Genomic DNA, 24384 nt, shown 5'->3' with positions numbered 1-24384 from the left:
TTTTCCTAACAGGCAGTTAAACTACCTTTGAGACTTAATTTCTCTAAGGGACTAAGGCTTGAATTGTCGATGCAGTGTCCTGGTTGTCTAAGTACACAAACCCAGTATGGGAGGAACTGGGGACTCCTCAGTCTTGATACGTACTGTTGAGGGGAGTGCATCACACCCACAAATGTGGAGACAGAGATGCTGTGTTGTATTCTTAGCAAAAATCCTTTCTGTCAGCTCCTTGAGGGTAGGGCCTGTGTGTATCTTTCTTTGTAACCTCAGCACTTAGCACAGTGCCTTGTACAAGAGAAAGCACTTAATTTGTGTTGAATGACTGATTAATTAAGTAAACTTCTTCTGGTTAAATATTAAGATGGCCTAGAAGATGGCCTCCTTCTGGTCCAGTCCCAATCCTGAATCACTGAACTGCCCTACGTCATACCTGTTTCATATAGCCACATAGAAGATACTCAGACATACCCACGGCTTTAGAAAGTGTTCTTTTCCTAAGCTTTATGTGTACACACCAGACACACAGCCTTACCTCTGTAGAATTGTTAGTATTTTCACCTTGCATTCCTCTTCTTTCCTAAGTAGGAATGTTGTGTCTTTCTGCTTCAAGTGTGTTTCTTGTAAGCAACCTATTGTAGGATACTGGTTTTTGATCCATTCTGCTGTCCACTTCTGTTTCATAGGAGAGTTCATCCCATTCACATTTACCATTATGATTACTGCCTGTGTATTTCCCTCTATCCTGTTCTTCCTCCTGTTTGTCCTATCTTCTTTTCACCTTTTCTCACCTCAGCAATGTTTTGCTTCTGTATACGAGCTCCCCTGATTTGCCCTCCCTTCTGTCAGTCCCCACCCGAACTGTATTTAATCTCTTTCTATCCTATTTCCCTGTCATGTAAAATAGATTTCTATATCCATCTGATTATGCATATTATTTCCTCTTTGAGCCAGTACTTTCAAGCAATGTGCATTGGGCCCCTCCCCCTCCCAATCTTCCCCTCCACTGTAATAGATCTTTCTCTCCATCATGTGAGATAATTTACCCCATTCTACCTTTCCTTTCCTCCTGTACCCATTTTACTCCTCTTTTTCATCCCTTATTTTTTTAATGTCATTCCCTCAAGTACACCTTATGTCCAATACCCTGTGTCTGTGTTTATTCCTTCTATTTGTACTGTTAGTGATACAGTTTTGAAGAGTTACAAGGTAGGGTTGTAAACAATTTAGTTCTATTGAATCCCTATTTCCCCTTTTTGCCTGTTTATGCTTCTCTTGGGTCATGATATTGGAGGTCAGATTTTTTTGTTTAGTTCTGGTCTTCTCCTTATGGAGGCTTGAAATCCTTCTGTTTTGTTGAATCACCATTTTTTTTGCTTGATGTATTATGCTTAATTTTGCTGGGTAGGTGATTTTTGGTTGTAGTCCTAGCTCCTTTGCTCTTCAGAATATCATGTTCCATGACCTTCAGTCCTTTAATGTTGCAGCTGCCAAGTCCTGTGTGATCCTAATTGTGATTCCCTGATATTTGAATTGTTTCTTTCTGGCCACTTGCAGTAATTTTTCCTTGTGAAATTTGTCTGTAATGTTGGGGCTTTTTTTTTTTTTTTTTTTTTGGATCTCTTTCCTGAGGTGATTGGTGGATTCTTTCAATGCTTATTCTGCCCTCTAGTCCCAGATCATCAGGGCAGTTTTCCTTGGTAATTTCTTGAAAGAGCCGTCCAGGTCCTTCTTTTGATTGTGGCTTTCTGATAGTCCAATGATTCTGATATTGTCTTTCCTGGATCTATTTTCCAGGCCATTTGTTCTTCCCATGAGAGGTATTTTACATTTTCTTCCATTTTTTCATTCTTTTGGATTTGTTTGATTGATTCATGATGTCTCATAGAGTCACTAGCTTCCACTTGCCCAATTCTAACTTTTAAGGTATTGTTTTCCTCAACTAGCTTTTGTATTTTCTTTACCATTTGGCCAATTGCACTCTTTAAGGAGTTGTTTTCTTCAGTGGATTTTTTATATCTCCTTTTCCATCTGGACAATTCTACTTTTTAAACAGTTTTCCAAGCTGTTGAGTCTTTTTTCGTAATTCTCTTGCATCACTCTCATTTCTTTTTCCCATTTTTCTTCTACCTCTCTTATATGATTTTTAAATGCCTTTTTGAACTCATCCATGAGTTTTTTCTGGGCTTGAAATGACTTCCTGTTTTTCTTTGGGATTTTGATGTTGTTGTCCTCTTCTGAGTTTGTGTCTTAGTTGTCCCTGTCACCGTGATAATTTTCTCTGGTCAGATTCTTTTTTGTTGTTGTTGTTTTCCACTCATCCTTTCCCCTTTTTAGGCCTTTTTTCTTTCTTTTATATTTGAGCTCTGTTCCCAGTGTGGAAGGGGCACAGTCTCTGGCTTCTTGTGCTAGTGGCTGCAGGCCCTGGTTATTTACCTGGTACTGGTGTTGATCTTGCCCTGAGGCCCATAGGGGACCCATGTATCTGGTGCTGCTGTCGGGTGTAAGGGTGGGAGTTGCCTGGTGCTGCTATGCTAGTAGGGATCTGGCAGCTTACCTGGTCCTGGGCTGGGGTTCTAGTGGTGGTGTTTGGTGTGTGCAGAGGCTTGGTGAGATTTTTCTGCGTTTTCCTGGGGCTACACTGAAGCACGTGGAGGTCTTGCTGCTGGAGCAGTGCTTAAGCATGGGGAGATCCAGTGGCTGTAGGACCCTGTTCTGGGCAACATTGAAGCACTTGGAAGTCACTGAAGGCCTGCCCACCCTGGGGCTGCACAGAATCACGTGGTGGTTCTCAGAGCTGGAATCTGGCAGTTCCCCTAGCTATGCTGGGGGGTAGGGGGTGGGGGGGGGTCCTAGTGTTGGTGTTTGCCTGCTAAACAGCATTGGGGCTCAGGATCTCCCACTAGTTTGCTGAGGTGGGGCCTGTTGCTGGCTTGCTGGGACTTATCCTGTCCTGAAATGCCCTCCCCTTTCACCTGAGTGAGATGGACCTTCTTTGGGGATCCTCCAAGTCTCCCGAGCTAAAAGAATATCCCGCCCTCTCTTTTTCTTGGCTCTGTTTTTTCCAGGATTTGTTCTGGGGCACTATTTTATGGTTGATCCTTTGGAGGTGAATATGGGAGAGCAGTAGTCATTTACTGCTTACTCTGCTGCCATGTTGGCTTCTGGAATTCCCCACTCAGCAGACTTTATTTTTGTCTTCTGTGGATTAGCCAGGCTAAGTTTGGGGAGGCCTATCACCGTATTAGTCACAGGATGATGAATTTTTCTGCCATAGCAGCTCAAAAAGATGATCTCGTCTGCTAAGGTATATATTGGCAAAATCATAGTTCCTTGATTATGGAAGTGTAATGAATCAATTGACCAATGAGCACTTATTAAAAGTCTGCTTTGCCAGTCACTATGCTAGGCTTTGAGGATACAAAGACAAAAAACAAAACAAAACAAAACAAAACAGCCCTTCTTTTCAAGGAGCTTGTATTCAGTTTTGCCACATACAAGATGTCAACAGTCATTGTAGCTTCTGGTGAGGATTTCTCTCTACCCATGCTGATTGGCACCTGACTTGAAGTTTATAATCTTAGAGGGTTGCTTGGGGAGCACTGAGAGGTTAATAAATGACTTGTCAAGGGTTACACAGCCACTGTATGTCAAGGTGTCAGAAGCAGGGCATGTACTTATATAAAAATATACAAAATAAATATTATGTCAGTAAAGGGGAAGTACTAACATGAGTTCCAAGTCAGAAAAGTCTTCATGTGAGAGGTGGAATTTGAACTGAGCTTTGAAGGATGCTAGGGATTCTAAACGGTAGAGGTGATGAGAAAGTTCGTTGGGGAGAGCCTGTCCAGAGGTTAAGGGATGAAAGATGAAATGTCAAGTGTGAGGAACAGCCAGACCAGCATCCAGGAAGCTCATTGTTCAGACAGACTATGTCTTAGCCACAGAAAAAGATGAGAGTAGGGTCTTTGATGTTACAGGAGGCCACTTCCAGCATAGTGGAGAGCATCAAGTTTGAGACTGTTTCAGGAGAAGAGGAAGAAGTGCCCAAGTACAAAAACTGTCCTGTCACCAGGGCACTGAGCCCAAACCAAGGAACCCTCACATTGGACAGGGCCTAGTTTTGGGACCACATTCAGGTCCAAGAAAGGACCTCACCCACAACATCATCCTATGGGAAGGAGCTGAGTTTGACCTAAGCACAGAGCTCTACTTCAGAAACTGAGGTTGGAGTCATGAGTATAATAGAGGAAAATGCCAAACAGTATGAAGAAATTATTTGGATAGAGTGAAGCCCAAGTTGTAAATCCAGAATAAAGGAATATTCTATTCTACAACAAGTTTAAATAGAGCTTCACAGAAAAAAAAAAAATTGACCTGGCCTCAGGGACTTCAAGAGTACTTGGAAGGAATGAAGCCTGATTACAAAATGTAATGTTAAATGAAATGAGATTTAGGGAGAAAATAATGAGAAGAATTAATAAGTTGGAAGATGGTAAACCTTACTCAAGAATTAGATTCCCCGAAAATTAGAATAGCCATACAGAAAGCACTGACCTAATGAGATAGAAGGATGTTTTTAAATCAGATGATTGGAAAAATAGAAGAAAATTTAAGGCATATAATATAAAAGCCAGTTCTCACTTAGAAAATAGTTTAAGGAGAAATTATCCAAGAATCATCTGACTACCTGAAATCATTTTGTAAAACAAAGCCTGGACCCCACATTTCAAGAAATTGTGAATGAAAAGATCTATTATAACCAGAGAACAAAGGGAAACTAGAAAGGATCTATTGATCATCTCAAAATGAAAACTTCCAGTGGTGTCATTGCTGAAATTCAGAGCTTCTAGAGCAAAGAAAAATTAAATGCTGCAGACAGGTCAAGAGTGGTGAGAATTAAGGTTTTTGATTTTGAGAATTAATCTGGAAAGAGCAATTTCAGTTGAGTGATGAATTTGGAAGATAGTTTCCAAAAGATTGAAAGGTGAGAAATGGAATCAATTGAATACTGAGTAGTTTTTTCTAGGAGTCTTTTATTTTTAAATTAATTAAAGAAATTAATTAATCTAGTTCATTTCCCCATCGGGAAAAAAAAATCAAAATTAAAACCCTTATAACAAGTATGTATAGTCATAAGAAATTCCCGTAATGTCCATGTCCCCCAAAAGGTTTCAGTTTGTACCTTAAATCCATCATTTCTATTATTTTTATAGCATCATAGTAGGTAGTAAGGTTTTCACAAAGTTAGATTTATTCGAGTAATTTAAAAATTTAATCGATAGCATAGGACTTTTGGCCAAAATGGCTACCTGAGTAGGAAGTAGAGAATAAGCATTTATTAAGTGCCATCTATGTGCCAGGCAGTGTGCTAAGCACTTTACATATATTAGGCTCCTACTGTTCACCTACTGTATTAATTCCTACTGTATTAAACTGGAAGGGAGGAGGTAAAAAGAAAGGCAAAAAGAAGTTCCTGCCTTCAAGGAGCTCACAGTCTTAATACAAACAAATGTTGCAAACAAGACATGTACAGGATAAATTGTAGATAATCACAGAGAAAAGGTATTAGCATGAAGGAGATTGGAAAGGATTTTTGTAGAAGGTGGGATTTTATTGGAATTTGAAGAAAGGCAAGAAGTGGAGACAAAGAGGGAGAGAATTTCTGTCATGGGGGACAGCTAATGAAAATTCCTGGAGATTAGTGTCTTGAACAGCAAGGAGGTAAGTGTTACTGTATGTGGAGATAGGGGAGTGGGTTATAAGATATAAGAAATTTGGAAAGATAGGAAGGAAACAGGTGATGAAGGGCTTTAAACATCAAACAGAAAACTTTATATTTAATTCTGGTAAAAAATGGGACACCATTTGAATTTATTGAATTGGGGAAAGAGAGCATGATTTGATAGACCTGAGCTTTAGGATGATTAATTTGAAAACTGAATGGAGAATGAACTGGAGTGAGGAAAGGCAGACCAAACAGACGGCTTTTGCAATATTGTAGGTATGACTTGACGGAGCCTTGTACCAGAGTAGTGATAGTATGAGAAAGATGGAAATTTATTTAAGAAATGATAATAGGACTTGACAACAGGTTCGTTATGGGGTGAGAGAGTGAGGAATAGAGGAAAATACCTAGGCTGGTGATGATGGTGCCTCAGGCAATAATAGAAAAATTAGGAAAGAATTCACTGATTGTTTCCTGAAAGAAACCACAAAAGGGAAAGTCCCAAAGGAAAAGATACTGCAAGCATTGAGAAAGAAGTAGGTCAAGGAATCACAATCAGGATTACAGGAGACCTAGCAAGTTTCTACCATTAATGAGAGATCTTGGAATACAACATTCCAAAAGGCAAAGTAAGACATAGTCTTATTACACCCAAGAATAACTTACCTTGCAAAGCTGAGTATCATCTCATGGGGAAAAAAATGAATCTTTAATGGCATAGAGGACTTTCAAGCATTTCTAATGAAAAGGCCAGAGTTGAGTAGGAATTTTGAAATATTAACAGATGAGGCAAGAAAAATCTACAGTAAATTTATTTTATCAGGTGGATGAAACTACATAATGATGTAGTGCCATTAGAATATGCTAATATTTTACTAGGGAGAAAAGAAACAAATGTCTAGTCAGAACCTTAATGTCTTCAAAGGGTAATGAGGGAATTAAATAAGAAAAATAGAAACCCTGTGGGTGGATTGATTTCCCCTTCTTGAAAGCCACTGTTTCCATTCCTCTTACTTTTTTTCTATTGATATCTTTTGTATCTATATTACCTTCATTCTAATTATCTGTCCTTTATCTCCTCCTCTCTGCCCCCATGCCTCTTTACTTTTACTCACCTCCCTCCTCTGTACCAGCAGACCTATTAATTATTCAACCAAACAATCAACCAGTGAACAAACATTTATTCAGGGCCTGGCCAGGTTCTGTACTGGGTACTGGAGGTATATATTCAAAGAGACCAAGTGGCCCTCTGGATAACTTAGCAGTGAGAGAGGCCTTTTGGTGCCTTAGGACACTGATCATAGAATTTAGAGTTGTAAAGGACTTTGTGAATCATCTTGTCTGTCCTCTTGTGAGAAAATTGAGGCCTAGAGAGCTTTAAGTGGCTTGTCCAAGGTACCACAGGGAGTGAATGACAGAGCTGGGATTTTAATGCTTTCATTTTGATATGAAGTCAGTGAATTTTCTTCTGTACTTGACCCCTTATTCATCTGGAAACAGAAACCTTTCTTTACTAGGAAGAGAAAACCCTAAACTCCATTTTGTGGATAAAGCCTCCATATACTGGTCACTTTATTTGACTAGTAACAATTATACAATTATCACTTTATAACTTTGTGAACTGTTAACACACACTAGTAGAATAGCAATGATATTGTTGAGACAGGTGGTGTAGTGAAATCCTTTTCAGTACTTATACTATCTGTGTAAGCTTGGAAAGTTCTAGAATCATAGAATTCTACATTTAGAGCTAAAATGAAGGGTTTGGGTGGCCTCTAATGTTCCCTCATTTTACGATGAGGAAACTGAAGTATAGACAGATTAAATGACTTGCTTTGGATTATACAGCTAGTGTCTGAAGCAGGATTTAAACTCCTGTTTCCATTTACATCATTCTGTCCACTATGCCAGCCTGAATTTCCTCATGTAAAATAAAGCAAAATAGATAGAACGTCTACTTTGTTTATAGCTCTGTGCTATAAAAAGTATTGTTTTATGAATTTTGATGACTATGGGACCTGTCTTTTTAATCACTAACCATCCTTATTCATCTTTTGAGAGCATCATTGTTGAAGGGCAGCTACTAGCTAGCATATTCCTTTCTTGCATTTGTCATATACTTGACTACAGAAGGAACACTGATCTGATGAAGTATGGCATCAATACTCATCTCAACAATAATTCAAACTAGATTCTATTACTGTAAACTGTCTACCCTTATTGCAGTAGATTTTATCTTTTATTGGATTGTCACTCAGGGTTTGGGGATTTTTAGCTAAATAACAACCTAGAAATTTGTAAATTAATTTGTCTTTACCCCTCCCCCACAGTGCTAAATAAATAAAACTTCATCAGTTGTTATAATCAGCCACCTTTTTTTTTTTAAGTATAGAGTTAATATTTTCAGGTAAACTGGTTTAAGCTTTAATTTTACATTTTTATTTGTAGCAAAGCCATTTACACAGCTGGTGAAGGAAATGCAGCTTCATCGAGATGACTTTGAAATAATTAAAGTAATTGGAAGAGGTGCATTTGGTGAGGTAAGTTAAAATTCAATTTTAAAATTAAGGCCCAGTGTATTTAAAATTAAATATCTCCAGTTGGGTTTTTTTTTCCCCAAAGGGGTGGGGATAGATTTGATATAGTAGTTAGACCTTTAATAGTAATGTTGTCTTTACAAAACTACTAACTCAGGAGGCATTTAGGTTATTGTTAGATTTTCAGTTGGGGATAGCTAAAAGATAGAGTTGAGACCAGAAAAATAACTGCTATATTTCCATGATGACTAGGGAATATATGAAATAAAATTACCTATGAGAACTTTTGCATAATGAAATAGTACCAGCAGGTTTGATATTTCCTTTTTTAGATATAGTGAAGGCTGAGCTGTAATCATTACAGAAAATGTGTACACCAAATGAAGCCAACCCTCCTCAGTTACCAGGAAGTATAAAAGATAACCTTTTCTCAAATTTTTAAGTAAGAATTATTTTGTGCTAAGATAGATTTAGTGCTGTCTAGCCCTAATTAATCTGGAGAACTTGTCATCTCTCTTATTCTATAATTATTAAGTAATAAAACATTTTGCTACATTCATAGTTACCTTCATTTCACTGGCAGTACACTTCACTATGTATTGTACACATTAAGTTGTACTGGTTTGTGTAATGACAGCTAGTTAGGAAGCAGAATATGTATCAAATGAATATATTTGGTAGGATGCTAACCACTTGAGGATTAGTGCTGTTTATTTTTGTTTTTGTATCCTTACTTCCTAGCATAGTGCCTTGAATTTAATAAGCACTTAATAAATGCCTGTTGAATTGAATTGCAGAGAAGTTATGATTAAGGATCACAGGAGTTGGAAAACATCTTAGAGCTCCTCTAGTCAAATCCCCTCAAAACTTCTGCAACCTAGAAGCCTTCAGGATAAGAAATTATGCTTCAGATATAGAGTAGCGTAAGTTCATTCCATCAGATAAGGCAGAAACACTGCTCGAGGTAAAAAAAACAAAAACCCATTAAATAACATTGGAGAATTTAATACTTAGAGATTCCTCTCAGTTCCCCTGCAGCTCACTATACATACCTGAAGTAATGCATTCTCTCTACATCCTCTCACACGTCCCAGTGGTAATTCAGCCTGAAACCCCTACCCCACAAGAAGTGGCAGACACTGACTTTTCCCACATATCCAAAGAAAAGGGAGAGCATTTGGAGTTGGGGAGACAGGTAGAAGACAGAGGCAAAGCCAGAGAGGGGAAAAGAGTTTTCATGCTTGAAGGAGAACAAACTGGTAATGCCCACAAGACTAGTCTCCTTCACTCTTGGCAGGGACCAAGACCAGATCCTCATAACCCCTCAAAATACAAGGAGGATGAGGAGTATTTACATAGCCTATAGGGTCTTTGTAGGAATACACCAAAGACTGAAGAGGTAAACCATAAACAAGCAGTTGGTAAAATGAGAGTCTGAAAGACTGAAGAGCCAATGCAAAACACCCAAATAAAACCTTTACTTAAAGCAGATAAGCCAAGTTTCATAGAAACATAAGGGAAAAGTAGCAAAATATAAAGATAAACCAGAACACTATGAACAAGTAATCTGCTTTAAAGTGAAATGACCCAAAATTCCCTGATCAAAAGAAGACTTCTGCAAACACCCCAGAGGTCATTGAGCAATAGTAAGAAAAAAAGAATAATTCAGAAGACAAATAAATAGCTCTGAGAGAGAATAAAAGATTTGTGACACAAAACGCAAAATTGGAAATCAATTGGCAGAAGAGAAGCAAAAGAAAGCAGTTTTTAAAAAGAACACAAGAATTCTGTATAAATAATGATGACTGACCTTGCAGGCAGAATGATAGAAGTAATATAAGTATTATAAATCTCTCAGAAGAACATAATAGATCAAAAACATGAAGGAAAAAATACATGAAAATTGCCTAGAACTTTGGAATACAGACAACATTGCTTTGATTGATCAGACCTTCAGGTTGCTGCCAGAGAAAATCCTCATAATTGTAGATAGGGATAAATGTTAAAATTTCAAGAATAAAATTTGAAGGAGAAAGACTTTTAACAAGTATGGGGTTTACCAGTTTGAATAGCCCAGGATTACTCCTCAGAAGGGATGGAATATTAAAAAAGCTTAAAATGCAACCCAAAATAACATATCCTACCATGCTGACCCTAATCATCATTGAAAAAAGATGGACATTCAGCAAAAGAAAAGTGTTTAAGGAATTACCTCAAAAGAAACCAGGTAAACTGAGGTGTACAGAATATGTGATTTTCAACTCCACAAAGAACAGAAACAACAAAGGTAGATAAGTGTAATTATCAGGAAAAAACTACATAATGAAATCAGTTATCTAATGTTGATATTATTTTAAAACAGATAAAAATGTTGAAGAATAAACAAAAGAATGAAGAGGTATCATCATATGACAAAGAATCTAAAAGGTTAAAGATGTTAGGGAGACATAACAAAAAGAAGAGAAGCAAGAAAGACTGAATCAATACTCCATGGAATAAATCTTGTGATTTTCTATAAGTCAATCAGTATCTTTTGTGCTAATGGGTAGAGGTAGAGATTGTGATGAGCAAAATGTTATTCTTCCCTCCTCCTCCTGTAAGTGAAAATAAAGGGATAGTAATTTCTTTAATCTCCACAGAAGTGGTAGCTGTTTGAGAATAGGATAAAAAGCAGTAGAGATGAGTAACTTTTCTGAGGGGAAAAAAAAGGATGTCTTGTTCCCAGTGATAGGAAAGGATACTATGGATAGAAACCCATGGGGAGATGGGGTTAGAGGGGGCGATGTATGTTTTTAGTAAGGGATGGGCTATATGTTTGTTTCATCTGAGGGGAATTTGTAACTTAGGAGATTACCTTCTCTGAGAAAAGATGAAATCTTCCAGTACCGTATTCTACCCTAGGAGAAGTGTCTGAATCTCCAGAGCAGTAGGAGGGAGTAAAGTCAGCATTACACCCTGGCGTTAGGAATGATAAATGATTGTGGTCTAAGGGAGGGAGTGGGACTGGGCCTCATGACTTGGTGGGACACAGTAACTTTACTGCATTATACAGCTTCTGTTTGACATTGCTTCCTTCATGAATGGATCCTTCCCCCACATCCCGAATTTCACAAGAACAAAAAAAAATTGAACATTTTCATGTAGAGCATAGAACAGAAAAGGAGAGTTGTATATGAAACTGTCTCACTATTATGTAAAGCTTGTTTTTAAGAATATATTATAAATGAAGTAATATTTTTATGAGTGATACACTGCAGAATAAGAATTGTGTTAAGATCGACAAATGCAATGGCAGAGAAATTGGACAGAAAAATAAGCACTCCAGAAACTCCCCTCATGAGGGACACAGAATAAAGAAGGTTCTAGTGAGAGTATATGAATTAGAGGATAGAATTCAGAATCTATTAGAGGGGAAGAGAAAGGAAAAGGAACAAGCAAAGGAAAATTTGGAAATGGATGCTGAAAAATAAAATTATACTAGGGAGATTTTGAATCACATGCTTTTAGCTGGGCAGGGAAAGAGAAGGGTCATAGTGAAACCTGTACAAATTAAGAAAAGTTACAAATTTTTAAGTAAAGTTAATGAGCGTGGAATAGGATGAGTGTAAAGGAGAGGATTAGACTCTATGGGAATAGACTAGCATCAAAGTAATTATCCTAAAATGCAGGTATAAAGCCTACTGGTCCAGCCATGTTATCCTCATACTAAGTGAACCCCAGTGGCTGTATTACCTCCATGATCAAATAACAAAATTCTCTGGTATTCAAAACTCTTCATGACGTTATGCCCCCTTTCCTTACCCTATTTTTCTTACATCTTACATTTCTTTGATCCAATGATACTGGACTCCTTGCTGTTCCATGAACAAGAAGCTTCATCTCTCATCTCATCTCTTCATTTCTTTGGTTGCCCCGCATGGAATGCTCTGCATGTTCTCTCCCCTCCTCATCTTTGCCTCCTGGCTACTCTGGCTTTCTTTAAGTCCCAGCTAAAATCTTACTTTCTACTGGAAGCCTTTACCAATCTCTCTTAGTCCTAGTGCCTTCTGTCTTTTAATTATTTCCTATTTATCCTGCATATTAGCCTGTTTGTACTTTTTGTTTTGCTTATTGTCTCTGTGATTAGATTGTGATTAGATTGAGTGCATAGACTGCCTTTGCCTCTTTTTATATCCCTAGAGCTTAGCACCAGTGCCTGGTGCATATTAGGCGTTTAATAAATGCTTATTGACTGAGTGTAAACAAAACTTAACATTATGCACAGCATAAGGACGAAATGCTGACTTAAAAGAGGAGGGGTGTGAAAATCAATAGAAAGTATAAGTAAAGGTAGGAAAATAATAGTCATAACCTTAATGTAAATGGATTAAAATACAATTCCTTGAAAACAAAATAGAGGCAGAATTTGTAAGAAAATTAAATCAGTAATTTGCTGTATATGAGGTACACATCTCAAAACATACAGAATCAATATTAGAGGCAAACTGGAGAACTTAGAGCTAAAGAACTTAGATATCTTCTGACATGGAATATTTCTCATTGCCACATGCAATCTTTCCAAAAATTTCATGTGTGTGGGTACAGAGAAATTGTAAATAAATGTGAAAAAGCAGAGATACTAAAGGCAGTCCTTTAAAGTTCATAAGGCAAAAATAGTACGAGACACAACTAAATGGAGATTTAATAATGACATCATGAATAATGAATGAACCAAAGAATAAATCATAAATAAGATAACCATGTAAGGGTGGAAAACAGTGAGACAATATAATGAAATTTGCAGCTAAAGCTATCTTCAGAGGAAAAATACTGTCTCTGAAAAGTAACATTCACAAAATAAAGAGCATTAATGGCATATGACATTTTTTAAAATAGGAAAATGAAATCCAAAATAAACACAGAGGCGGAAATCTTGAAAATCAGGAATAAAAAATAAAAAGGGGAGAAAACTACAGAAATTATATTTCTAAAAGCTGGTTTTTTAAAAAGATTATGGGTAAACCTTCAGCTTACCTGATCTCCCTCCAAAAAAAAAAGAAAAGAAAATGAAATTAGCTGAATACAAAAAGATGAAGTCCTAACAGAAGAATTTTTTTTAGAATTACTTAAACCTATTGTTCAGTCATGTCTGACACTTCCTAACCCCATTTTTGGGTTTCTTGGCAAAGATGCTGGAGTGTTTGGCATTTCTTCCCCAGTTCATTTTACAGATAAGGAACTGAAGCAAACAGGGTTAAGTGACTGCTGGGGTTACACTAATAAGTGTCTGAGACAGGATTTGAACTCATGAAAATGAGTCTTCCTGATTCCTACCCCAGTGCTCTATGCACTGTGTCACGTACCTGCCCAAATGAAGGATTACCTACAAAGAATACAGAATACCCAAATTAATAGATCATGAATACAGATCTTAACCCCATCTTAGAAAAAGAAATTAAACATGCCATAAAGGAAGTAACAGAGATAAAACTTCTCATTCTGATGGATTTATAGATGAATTCTATCAAATGTTTCAGGAGTAATATCTCTGCTACATTAGTTATCCCCAGATTGAGAAAGAAAACATTCTACCAGAATTCATTTATTGGACAAATATTGTCCTAATATACAAACTCGAGAGGGATAAAACAAAGAAATTGAATTCTAGATCGTTACAACTAGTGATGACTGCAATAATTTTAAATAAAATTCTGGCAAAAAAAAAAGACTACAGTAATCTATCCAAAAAAATGGTTCTATGAACAGTTTGGATTAATACTAAGATAGTTCATCATTAGGAAAACATGTAAGGTAATACATCATATTAAAAGCAAAACCACCCCTAACCCATGAGATTATGTGAATAGATTCAGAAAAACCCTCTGAAAATCACATGTATGGTAAAAACCTACATCTTCTGCGAAATAATTGAGATAAAGGTATAGAAGGGTCAGTTTGCTGATGATAGTAAATATATCTCTAAAACTAAAAGCTAGCATTATTTGCTAAGGAAAAAACTAGAATCTTTCCCATTAAATTTAGGAATAAAACAATGTTTGACGTAGTTCTGGAAATGTTAGAAAGAACAACAAGGTAAAAGAAATAAGTTAATGACCTAAACATTTGGCATAGAAGAAATGAAATTATCTTTATTTGTGGACAGTGTGATGTTCTACTTATCAAATTCCAGAGAATAAGCAAAGAAACTAATGAAGAAATAAGTAAATTCTATATAGCAGGACACAAAGTAAATCTGCAAAAGTAGTCAGCATTTCTATACAGAGATTTTTAAAAATCCAAGAGCAAAGTAGAAAATCCCATTAAAAATGCATAAATATTTGGGAGTCAGTTGCCAAGAAACTCAACCCTTTATTATAAAAATGTTATGAAACAATTTTTAAAGAAAATTAAGAATTACAAATAGTTGTATGAATAGTCATTTCTCATGGGTGAACCTAACTAGTATAATCAACATGATAGTACCTAAATTTATAGATTGAGTCATATCAATTGAATAAAAAGTTTAGAATCTCAAAGAAAGTGGTATAAAAAAGTATTAATGAAGGGGTAATTGTACTTCTAAACCTTATTATATTATAAAGTAGTAATTGTGAAAGCCATTTCTTACTAGTTAAAAAAAATGGAAAATGAATTGGAGAAAAACACTAGATAAGTAAAACTCAGATGAAGACAATAATCTAAGGGTTTGATAAACCTTAGAAAAACTACTTATTGGACAAGAATTATTAGGAAAATTTGAGAGCAGTAGCCATAAGATAGGCATCTTCACCATATACCACAATATAAAAGTGGATAGGGGTTTTTTAAAGCTAAGATTAAAGGTCACATTAAAAAATTAGAAGAGAGTGAAATTAGACCATTAAAAAAATTAGAAGAGAGTGAAATCCGACACCTTCAACAACTAAGGCTTAGAAGAAAATTCTTAATTAAAGGCAGTATAATGTAAATTTGAATATAAATATGTATATATAAAATTGATCATGAAATATATAAAATTGATCCATGAATTTGGAAAACTTTTACACAAACAGTGCAACTAGGATAAGAAGAGTGACTATTAACTGGGAAAAAAATTTCATTAAGTATTTCTGATATGGTTCCGATATTCAATGTCTATAGGGAATTCATATATGTAAGCCTAAAAGCCACTTTCCTGAGGATACATGGTGAAATGTTATGAGCAAATGATTCTGGAAAAAATTACAAACTGCTTATCATGTGAAAGATTGCTCCAAATCACTAACTACAATAAAAATGCAAATTAGAGCAATTCTCAGTTTTCTTTTATTGAAGAAAAAAATGTTAATACCAATATTGTACCCTCTTTAGGCACCAGTCTGCCAGAAACAGTTTTATTCACCATTAATCTATATCCAAGCTGTTTCTAGCTTTGAGAAAGAGATGTCCAAACTGACATTTCCCCATGCCCTCTAGCTTGACTCTGCTCCATGTAGTTTTAGGTAGCATTTATCATAATCTGAAGAAGAAAAATCTACATTGTCATGAATAATACAGTTCTGGGTAGACCACTTTCCCTGAGGAATTAATGTGTTCCCTCCCAGAGATCTATTTAAATAAGAGGTGGTAAGAATAGCCTGTTGAGTGAAAGAAGGTACTTCCTATGGGGTGTACCTTCTAATCTCCCTTTTGGAGACTGAGAGCGGAGATTGCCCTTTGGTTAATATCCTGTTCACTTTAGGGGTGGAAAAATGATCTTATCTTCATAAGATTTCAAAACCTTGCCTCCTCTCTTGCTGGCTCATTTTGAAACTTCCCTTCATGCCAGAGACCTCCTTATCTTGGAATAGCTAAGCATTTTATGGCCTGCTCACCTTGGTATATGCTTTTACAAGGCCTTCCCATTGGTGAGTTCCTTCTGGAGCTTCCATTTTGTAGAGGAATCCAGACCAGCCTTCCTTCTTTACTCTACTTGCCTTGTCACTGGACTTCAAAACTATTCACCACATTCCGCTGTCATCCCCCAAGACCCCTACCCCCTTACCCCTGCCCCCTTGGGTTCTGTGTGTTGTTTTTGTCCATTAGAATATAAACTCTTTAAACTCTGGAGACTGTGTTTTTGTTTGTGTTTGATTAGTCAAGTGTCTAGCACCATAGTAAGCTCAAATGCTGGTTTCCTTCATCCATGTCTAGGCTAGAGATTTTTTTGGTTAAATTTCTGGTTACCACTCTTAAGAAGTTCACCTAATGAAAGACCTGTTTTTCCCTTTTGTCCTCTCTCGTCCCTCACCTTTCCTAGGGGTTTTGTCCATGGATTTTGGAAAGGGCTTTTTAGAGAAAAAATATTATTAATATTTTCAGTTATACCAAAGAGGTTTTAAATATTCCTTCACACCCAGCAAGTTGGTAAAGATGACCAAAAGATGGAGCCATTGCTGGAGGGGCTACAGGAAGACAGGTATGCTAATTAATACACCGCTGGTGGAGCTGTAAATTTGTCCAACAAATCTTGGGAGCAATTTGGAATTATGCTAAAAAAAAAAAAGTGACTAAACTGTCAATAACCTTGACTCATAGATCTTTCTGCTTAACATGAATTAAAGAGAGTTGAAGACAGAAAGAAAGATTCCCGCATATACCAGAATATTCATAGCATTTGACAATGAAGATTTGGTTTAAAAAAAAAAAAGTGTGTGCCCATCAATTGGATACTGGCTAAAGAAAGAGTAGAACACAACTGTAACACCTTAAGAAATGGTGAATATGAAGACTTCAGAGAAACATGGGAAATCTTATGAATTGATGGAAAGTAATGTAAGCAAAAAATAATATATACACATATAAAATTTATAACAGTCTAGATGGATATAAAAATACAATGAAACTAAATGCCACTAGTCTTGATGCCAGAGAACAGTTTACAAAATGTACGTTTCTGTCTTCATTGTAGTGGTTGGGGAGTATGGATATAGAATATTTTATATTTTCTCAGACATGATCTGCTTTCCCTCCATGTTTTTCAGTCTGTGTTACATGAGAGGACATGCAGAGAGATAATTTTGAAAATACATGTGATATAGCAGCAAGAAGCATAAATTTTAAAAAATGGTATTGAAATTAGTTATCATTTCATGTCTACACATACACTCCTTAAAAAAGTGTTTTGATATCTTTTGATACATATTTCCCAATTTATTCCTCCCAGAGAGCTGACCCTTATAACAAAGAACAAAGCAGGCCCCCCCCCCAAAAAAGGCAAACCAAAAAAACCTATCAATCCAGCAAAACTCACATTTTTATATAAAAAGTGCATTTTCATATCTCTTCTTTGGGGCTAAATTTGATTGTAATTTTATAGCATTTACTTTCACTTGTTTTGTTTTTTCCACTTAGATTGATGTTGTTGTAATTATGTATATTGTTTTCTTGTTCCACTTATTTTACTTTGCATTAGTTTATATAAGTCTTTCTCAGGCTTCTCTATGTTTTTCGTATTCTTCATTACATTCACAGACTAGTTTGTTTAGTCATTTCCCAGTCAATCAACATCTACTTTGTTTCCAGCTCTTTGCTACTATGCTACTTTGCTACTACAAGGAGTACTGCTATTTTGGTTTATATAGGGCCTTTTCATTTATTGACTTCCAAGATTCACCTGCTTAGCAATGGGATTTCTGGGTCAAAGGGTATCAGAATTTAGCTAATTTCTCAGCATAATTTCAAGTTGCTTTCCAAAATAATTGGATTTAATTCACTGCTTCACCAACAGTTTATTATTGTGCCTGATTTTTCCCACAACCCCTCCAACATGTACTATTTCCATCTTTTATCATCTTTTCCAATTAGCTTGGGGTATGAGGTGAAACTTAGAGTTGTCTTTATGTATTTCTCTTACTAGTGATTCGGAGCAGTCTTTCATGTAATTGTTAATAGTTTACAATTCTTTTGAGAATTGTTTGTTCATATCCTTTGACCACTTATCCTTTGGGGAATGATGTTTGGTCTTCTTTGAACTGCTGTCATATATTTGTGTTCATTCCCTATATATGTTACATATTGGACCTTTGTCAGAGAATTTACTGTTTTTGAATAACTTGTGTAATAATGCTTTTATATACATTGTTTTATTAGATATTTATGATAGCTCTGTGATGAAGGTAGTATGCACATTATTATTCCTATTTTACAGTTAAGGAAATTGACACTCAGAGAGTTTAGGATTTAAACCTAGATCTTCCAGGTTTAATGTCTTTTCTCTTTACTCTGCTTCCTCTCAAAGGAGAACTGCTTTTCTGTACTAAATGTGAGGCAGCTGTCCCAATTTGATTTGGCATTGGAAGTTCCTATTTCATTGTGACCTCTCCAACTTGACTTACCAGCTAAAAGTACCTCAATTGCTAACATATCAGTTCATTGTTAGTATAATTTAAAAAGAAAATAGTGTAAGAATATATGAGTACTTCCTTTTCTTCTCTTATGAAAAAGAATTAATTGAATATATTTCAATAGATGCATCTGGTGCCTAATGCCATAGGATATTAAAGTCTTTGCAAAACTGGACCTCTTTTGATCTCTAGGCTCATTGTCATGGAGAATATATAAGTACTTTAAAAATTACAACATACTATGTAAATGTGAACTGTCATTATTATTCCAGCCCATTCCTTTCCTCCTTTCACCCTTCTTTCTGGTACCACCCCCATGAGTCTAAATTGCACTATAAGTATAAATTTTAGAGTTTGGGCAAGAATGTATCCAATTGGATCTCAGTTCATGTCTTTTATTGTAGTTTCCTAAGATAGGTTTGGCTTCTGGGACTGTAATGGACTGAACATGATTTTCACTTGTCCTATGGTAAGCCCAAATTTACTGATATTAGTTAAATCTAGTCAACCACGTGGGCCTATCTCAAGTCACATCTGAATTGATATAGGCCAAAACTGAATGGAAAACTTTTCCCCCCTCAAAGGTTACTGACTTACAAGGGGAAAAAAGCAGACCTGAATATAGATACAAAAGAAACTGAATTTAGTGTATTTTTTTTTTCCAGAAACAAACGAGTCAACTTATTTTAAAGTATGAACAGGAAGTACTGAGAACAGAAATAATAAGGGAATAAGAGGAAAAAAGCTTCTGAGATGGAAGAGGGAAGGAAAGATTTTTTTAGAAGAGGGAAATTTTGTTTTCTTAACTATGTAAGTTCATATTTCTGACAAATCGGCCTGTACCTGCATTTCTGTTTCTTTTCCTAAAATCTCACTACCACAGACTCTTGCCTTTCCAAGCCAATCCTGGTCCCTCCTTTGGTATCTTTTGCTCTTCTTCCCTAAAATTAACTTTGTTTCCCATAACTAACTAGTCCCTAACTTATAGATAATGGCTCATCACCAAAGCCAAGATCTAAAATATGACATTTGACTGTGCCTTAGCTTTGTGTGTAGATTACTCTGAAACATGTCGTATTTTCATTAGACAGATATCTCCATGTTTATATAATATATGTTTATACACATTTAGTACTCATTTGTGTAACAGGATCTAAACATGTGGAACTCACCCAAAAGGTTGTACAGCGAAAGACAGCACACAGTTTTAAGAATAGTTTAGTTAAATTTGTAGATAACAGCCAAAGTATCTTTGCAGGGAAAGTCAGAATGTTTAGGGCATTGAAGACAGTCATTGAGAACTACTATAAGACTTTCCTAGATGCTCATGTCTTCTACAAGTCATGGACTTCCAGGCTATATAATGAAGGTAGTTGTAGAGAAGTGAAGCTTTTTGATAAACTTATCTTGGGAGTTTATTACCAGAGACAAAATAAGATAAATGGGCCACTTCCCTGACTTAGTATGGGATTTTAAGAAATGCTTTTTTATTTAGCCTAAATTTGTTAAAATATCTTGATATTGTGGGTCAGTAGTTCCTGGAAGTGTTTTTATTTTTCATTTTTCGATTTTAGAAGTTTAACTTTGAAAGATGTAGAGCATTGAAATATTTTAGGATCATTGTTTACAGAGAAGAGAGCCATAATTGTGCTAGCAGATAGTTACCCCAACTTACTAATTATTCATGCTAACATTCCAGTAATTATATATTTGTTTAATATTTGTACTATGAAAATTAAAAAAATTAATTTGTAAAAATGTGTGGGGGGGTGAAGGAGGGTATATATAATAAGTTTTTTAAGGCAAATCAATTCAGTTATAGTCAAAAAAGACTTTCTAGTTTCTCTGTGAGTAGCTTTTTTAAAAGAGAAGTTTGGAATCAATAGGGCTTAAAGTTAAAACATTTTGAGAGGAAATTATAAAATTAATGATCCGAGAAACATTTTTTTCTTGCTTTTTTTGGAGCTCCTTTGAAACATTTGATTCTATAACATCCTATTTGTGAAGGTTAGCTAGGTGATACAGTAGATAGAGTACTAAGCCCAGAGTCAAGAAGACTTATCTTCCTGAGTTCAAATGTGGCTTCAAACACTTAACTGGCTGTGTGACTCTGGGCAAGTCACTTAATCCTGTTGACCTCAGTTTCTTCATCTGTAAAATGGTCTGGAGAAGGAAATGTCAGACACTCGAGTATGTTTGCCAGGAAAACCCCAAATGGGATCACAAAGAGTTGGACATGACTGAAACAACTGAACAATAACAACAGATATTTTTGAAGTAGATTGGACCTTATTTCTTTCCATTTTCTTTAATTGGAGGTTTGGGGCTTTTTAAATTGGAGGTAAGGGGGATCCTCAGGTTGTAAGAAAATTCTAAGTATAGTTTTCATTTATTTAGGGCTTAAAAATTCTGTCATGATTTACAACATCCTTATTTTACTGAAATGTCTGATTTGTGGCTGATAAACATTCTTTCACTTGAAACATGTGTGACTGGGTACTGAATTAAGTTGGCAGAGGAGATGCTTGATAAAAATAAACATGATATAAACGCCCAAAAATGTATTTGTAAAAATTGTCTATTTTGTAAGTTACTATACAATGTAGAGATGTGGTTCGTTAAACAAGACTTTCTAACTGTGGATTTCAGTTCTCCACTCTAATTAGGCAACACCTACCCCCTTTATGTGCTGCTAATTATTTTATGTGATAGAAAATTTTTTCACCCATATGTTCTGTCAGGGTCATTGTGAATGTTGTATGTAGAAATGGTATGTGGTGATCAAACATGATATATTCAGTATATTTTTATTTTTTTCTTGAAAAATGATTGACTATAATTCATGATAAGTTATATGATAACCATGTTTGGATAGTAAACGATAGCTTTGGCATAGTAATGCCTTATTTTTGTAGAAGAGGGCCAAGAACCAAGAAAGAAAAGGAAAAAAACTCAACCTCTAAGAACTTAGCAGAAAACAAAAAACTCAGATCTTACAAAATTCATATACTTCTAATTCCTAGATTATGTGTTCAGAAACTTTTTATTCTTACTTTGCACATAACTAGTGATCTTAGTTATTTTATTTCTATACCCATATCAGATTTTAAAAAAGAAGTTTAAAAGGTTAAGAGGTTGCAAAGGCTGACCTAACACTGAAGAAGACAAACACTTTAAAACAGGCATGACAGCTTCCAAAGGACAGTATTCTGGGGTCTTTTGGTATAAAGGTAAACAGATCCATGTACATATATAGGCTTTGAGAGCATCACTATATATTTTATTGTAGTGTAGTTTAATGATTAATAAAGTCGTGGTAAACTCAGTGTACTCTGAGAAGTCAGGAATGTATTTTATCTATTTTTAAAAAGAATTTTCTATTCAAAATTGATAATATAAAAGCTGCTCTCCAGAACAATTTATTCCCTGAGAGTTCAGGAGAATCAAAGTTTTATTTTCCTTATAATAAAACCCCTCTTAAATCCATTTTTGTTAACCAACATTTATTTTCCAGGTTGCTGTGGTTAAAATGAAGAACACTGAACGCATTTATGCAATGAAGATTCTAAATAAATGGGAAATGCTGAAAAGAGCAGAGGTAAGAATTACATGTCCAACATAAATAGGATTTTAAATGTGGCATTAGAGAATATCAAAGTGAAGCTCTTTGGGATTTAACTATACACCTGTTGCTTTTTGATTCTTGCAGGAAAAGAGGAACTCTGCTCTTTTTGGAATCTTTTATTCCCAACTTTATTGTGTATTCATCTATCAGATAGTCTGGCCTGCATTTTACTTTGAATTATATTGGCCAGATTTGAGATTATAGTGCAGACAAGTTAAATTTTCATGGAAGCTTCAGATTTTTATTGCATTTCTAATTCATAAGCAAAATGAATTAATGAACATGGAAGCCAGGACTTGAATTTGAAAGCTGCATACATAAGGAAAATTATCTTGTTTCTTTGTGTGTTGCAACAACGTTATTTTAAAATTGGATTTATAGCATATCAATCCTCGAGTCAATTTTGAAGGAAATAATTCAAATTCTAAATAAAAATAAGTGGGAAACCTCACTGCTGCTCAGTAAACCCTTTTATTTATTTTTTGCTTATTCTATACCATATTTCTCAGTGCCTGAGCTAAACCTTTTCTACATTCCATAAGTTATCTATTCTACCCTTGCTTCCCCAATACTCAGAAGATCCCTTACCCCCTACTTTGCTGGAAAGATAGCTTAACTTCATCGTCTTGGCATAACTTCATCCTCAGCGTGGACCAAACTTCATCTTAATTGTCTTTCTCTCCACAGTTGTTACTATTACTAATTTAATAATTCCTTTTAGTTGCACTGCTGTTCCTCAGCCTCCACTGTTTGAAAACTTGTTATGTTGAAGTCTTTTTCTTGTTTCAAGGTTCAGTGTATCTTTTCCAAGAAGCCTTCTCTGACCCCTGCAGTTTAAAGTGATTTCTCTTTCCTCAGGTATCTCAGTTCTTTGTGTCTCTTCTTTGTACTTATCTTATCCTCTATTCTATTATAGTTATGTACATCCTTCTCCCCCCATTAGATTATAATAATAGTAATACATATTTATAGATAGAGACTTTAAGATTTTCAAGGCATTTTCCCCACCACAACCTGCTGGAATAAGTAGTGCAAATATAACCCCCATTTTACAAATGACTCAGTGAGGTTTAACGTTTGAACTAGAATGTGAACCCTGATCTTTCCTCTCACCAAGAGTAGCATTCTTTATTGTACTATGTTCTTTCTTGAAGGTAGTATCTGTATCATATCCAGCTTTGTAGCCCTAGTGCTTTGCACATGGTAGATCTTTAATAAATTCTAATTGTGATGACATCTTCTTTTTCCCTTACTTTCCACTAGAATGCTTGCTATTCCTTGAGCATGGCATACCATCTCCTGACTCTTTACCTCTGGACCTTCTGAACCCCATGCCTGGAATTCTCTGTCCCCCCCAACTATTCCTCTTAGTTTCTCTTACTTCCTTCAAGATTCAGGTCTTATTTCACCTTTGGAAGGAGACCTTTCCTGAGCTCCCTAGTAGCTAGCGCCTTGTCCTTGACACTGTCAAATGGTTCAAAATCAGAAACATACAATTTTGTAAATAGAAGTGGCATAAAAGCAAATGCCTTGCTCTCTACTCTTATCACTGTACCTAAGGATCATAGGACCTTCTCATCTGATTTTCAGCTGAAACTTATATGTGTTGTTTTTAACCTTTTGACCATGAGTTCCTTGAGAGCAGAGATTGCCTTACTTTTCTGTTTGTATCACCAGTATTTTGCACGTAGTGAAATTTTTTTTTTTAAATGGCCTTTTATTGGTTTGTTTATTTTCTTGGTTGCCTTGAAGATTAGTAATAAGTTGGGTTGGTTTTTTCTTTTATTTGGGGGTTGTTGTTTTTTTTTTTGTTTTGTTTTGTTTTTGAGAATTTTCTTCTCATGCATTTGGTATCACCCCTCTAGAATAAGTCTCTCAGCATTCTCAATTATCTATGCTTTGTCTAGTCTATTTTTTCACATTATTGTCCCCTAAAGTGTAATTTCTACCTCCTTTATACATACACCTGAGATAACAATGTTAGAGTCTAAATGTGGTAACTCCACTTTTCCTTGATGGTAAAAAGAGTGTTTTTAAAAGTGTTTATAGATCTTTTCCATCTTTCATGTGTTTGTTATTCTGTCAGTTTTATCCTTAAGTGCCCTTCAGATTACTTTGTTTAGTCTGACTTCTTGCCAAGTTTTCTTTAAATTG

General features: G+C 35.6%; 1 protein-coding gene across 2 annotated transcripts in view; it reads left to right on the top strand.

The window, feature by feature from the left end:
• The window catches only part of CDC42BPB (CDC42 binding protein kinase beta), a 145650-nt gene that overhangs the window by 19658 nt on the left and 101608 nt on the right, over window positions 1-24384 (top strand). For both annotated transcript variants that reach the window (XM_027849062.1, XM_027849061.1), the window contains exons 2-3: window positions 8174-8265; window positions 22120-22203. In XM_027849062.1, coding sequence (XP_027704863.1) covers window positions 8174-8265; window positions 22120-22203 — 176 coding nt within the window. The remainder of the gene's footprint in view (window positions 1-8173; window positions 8266-22119; window positions 22204-24384) is intronic.

This window comes from Vombatus ursinus, unplaced genomic scaffold (genome assembly GCF_900497805.2).
Source record: "Vombatus ursinus unplaced genomic scaffold, bare-nosed wombat genome assembly UNPS02007284.1, whole genome shotgun sequence".
Classification (NCBI taxonomy): domain Eukaryota; kingdom Metazoa; phylum Chordata; class Mammalia; order Diprotodontia; family Vombatidae; genus Vombatus; species Vombatus ursinus.
This window is presented reverse-complemented; position numbering and strand designations above follow the sequence as displayed.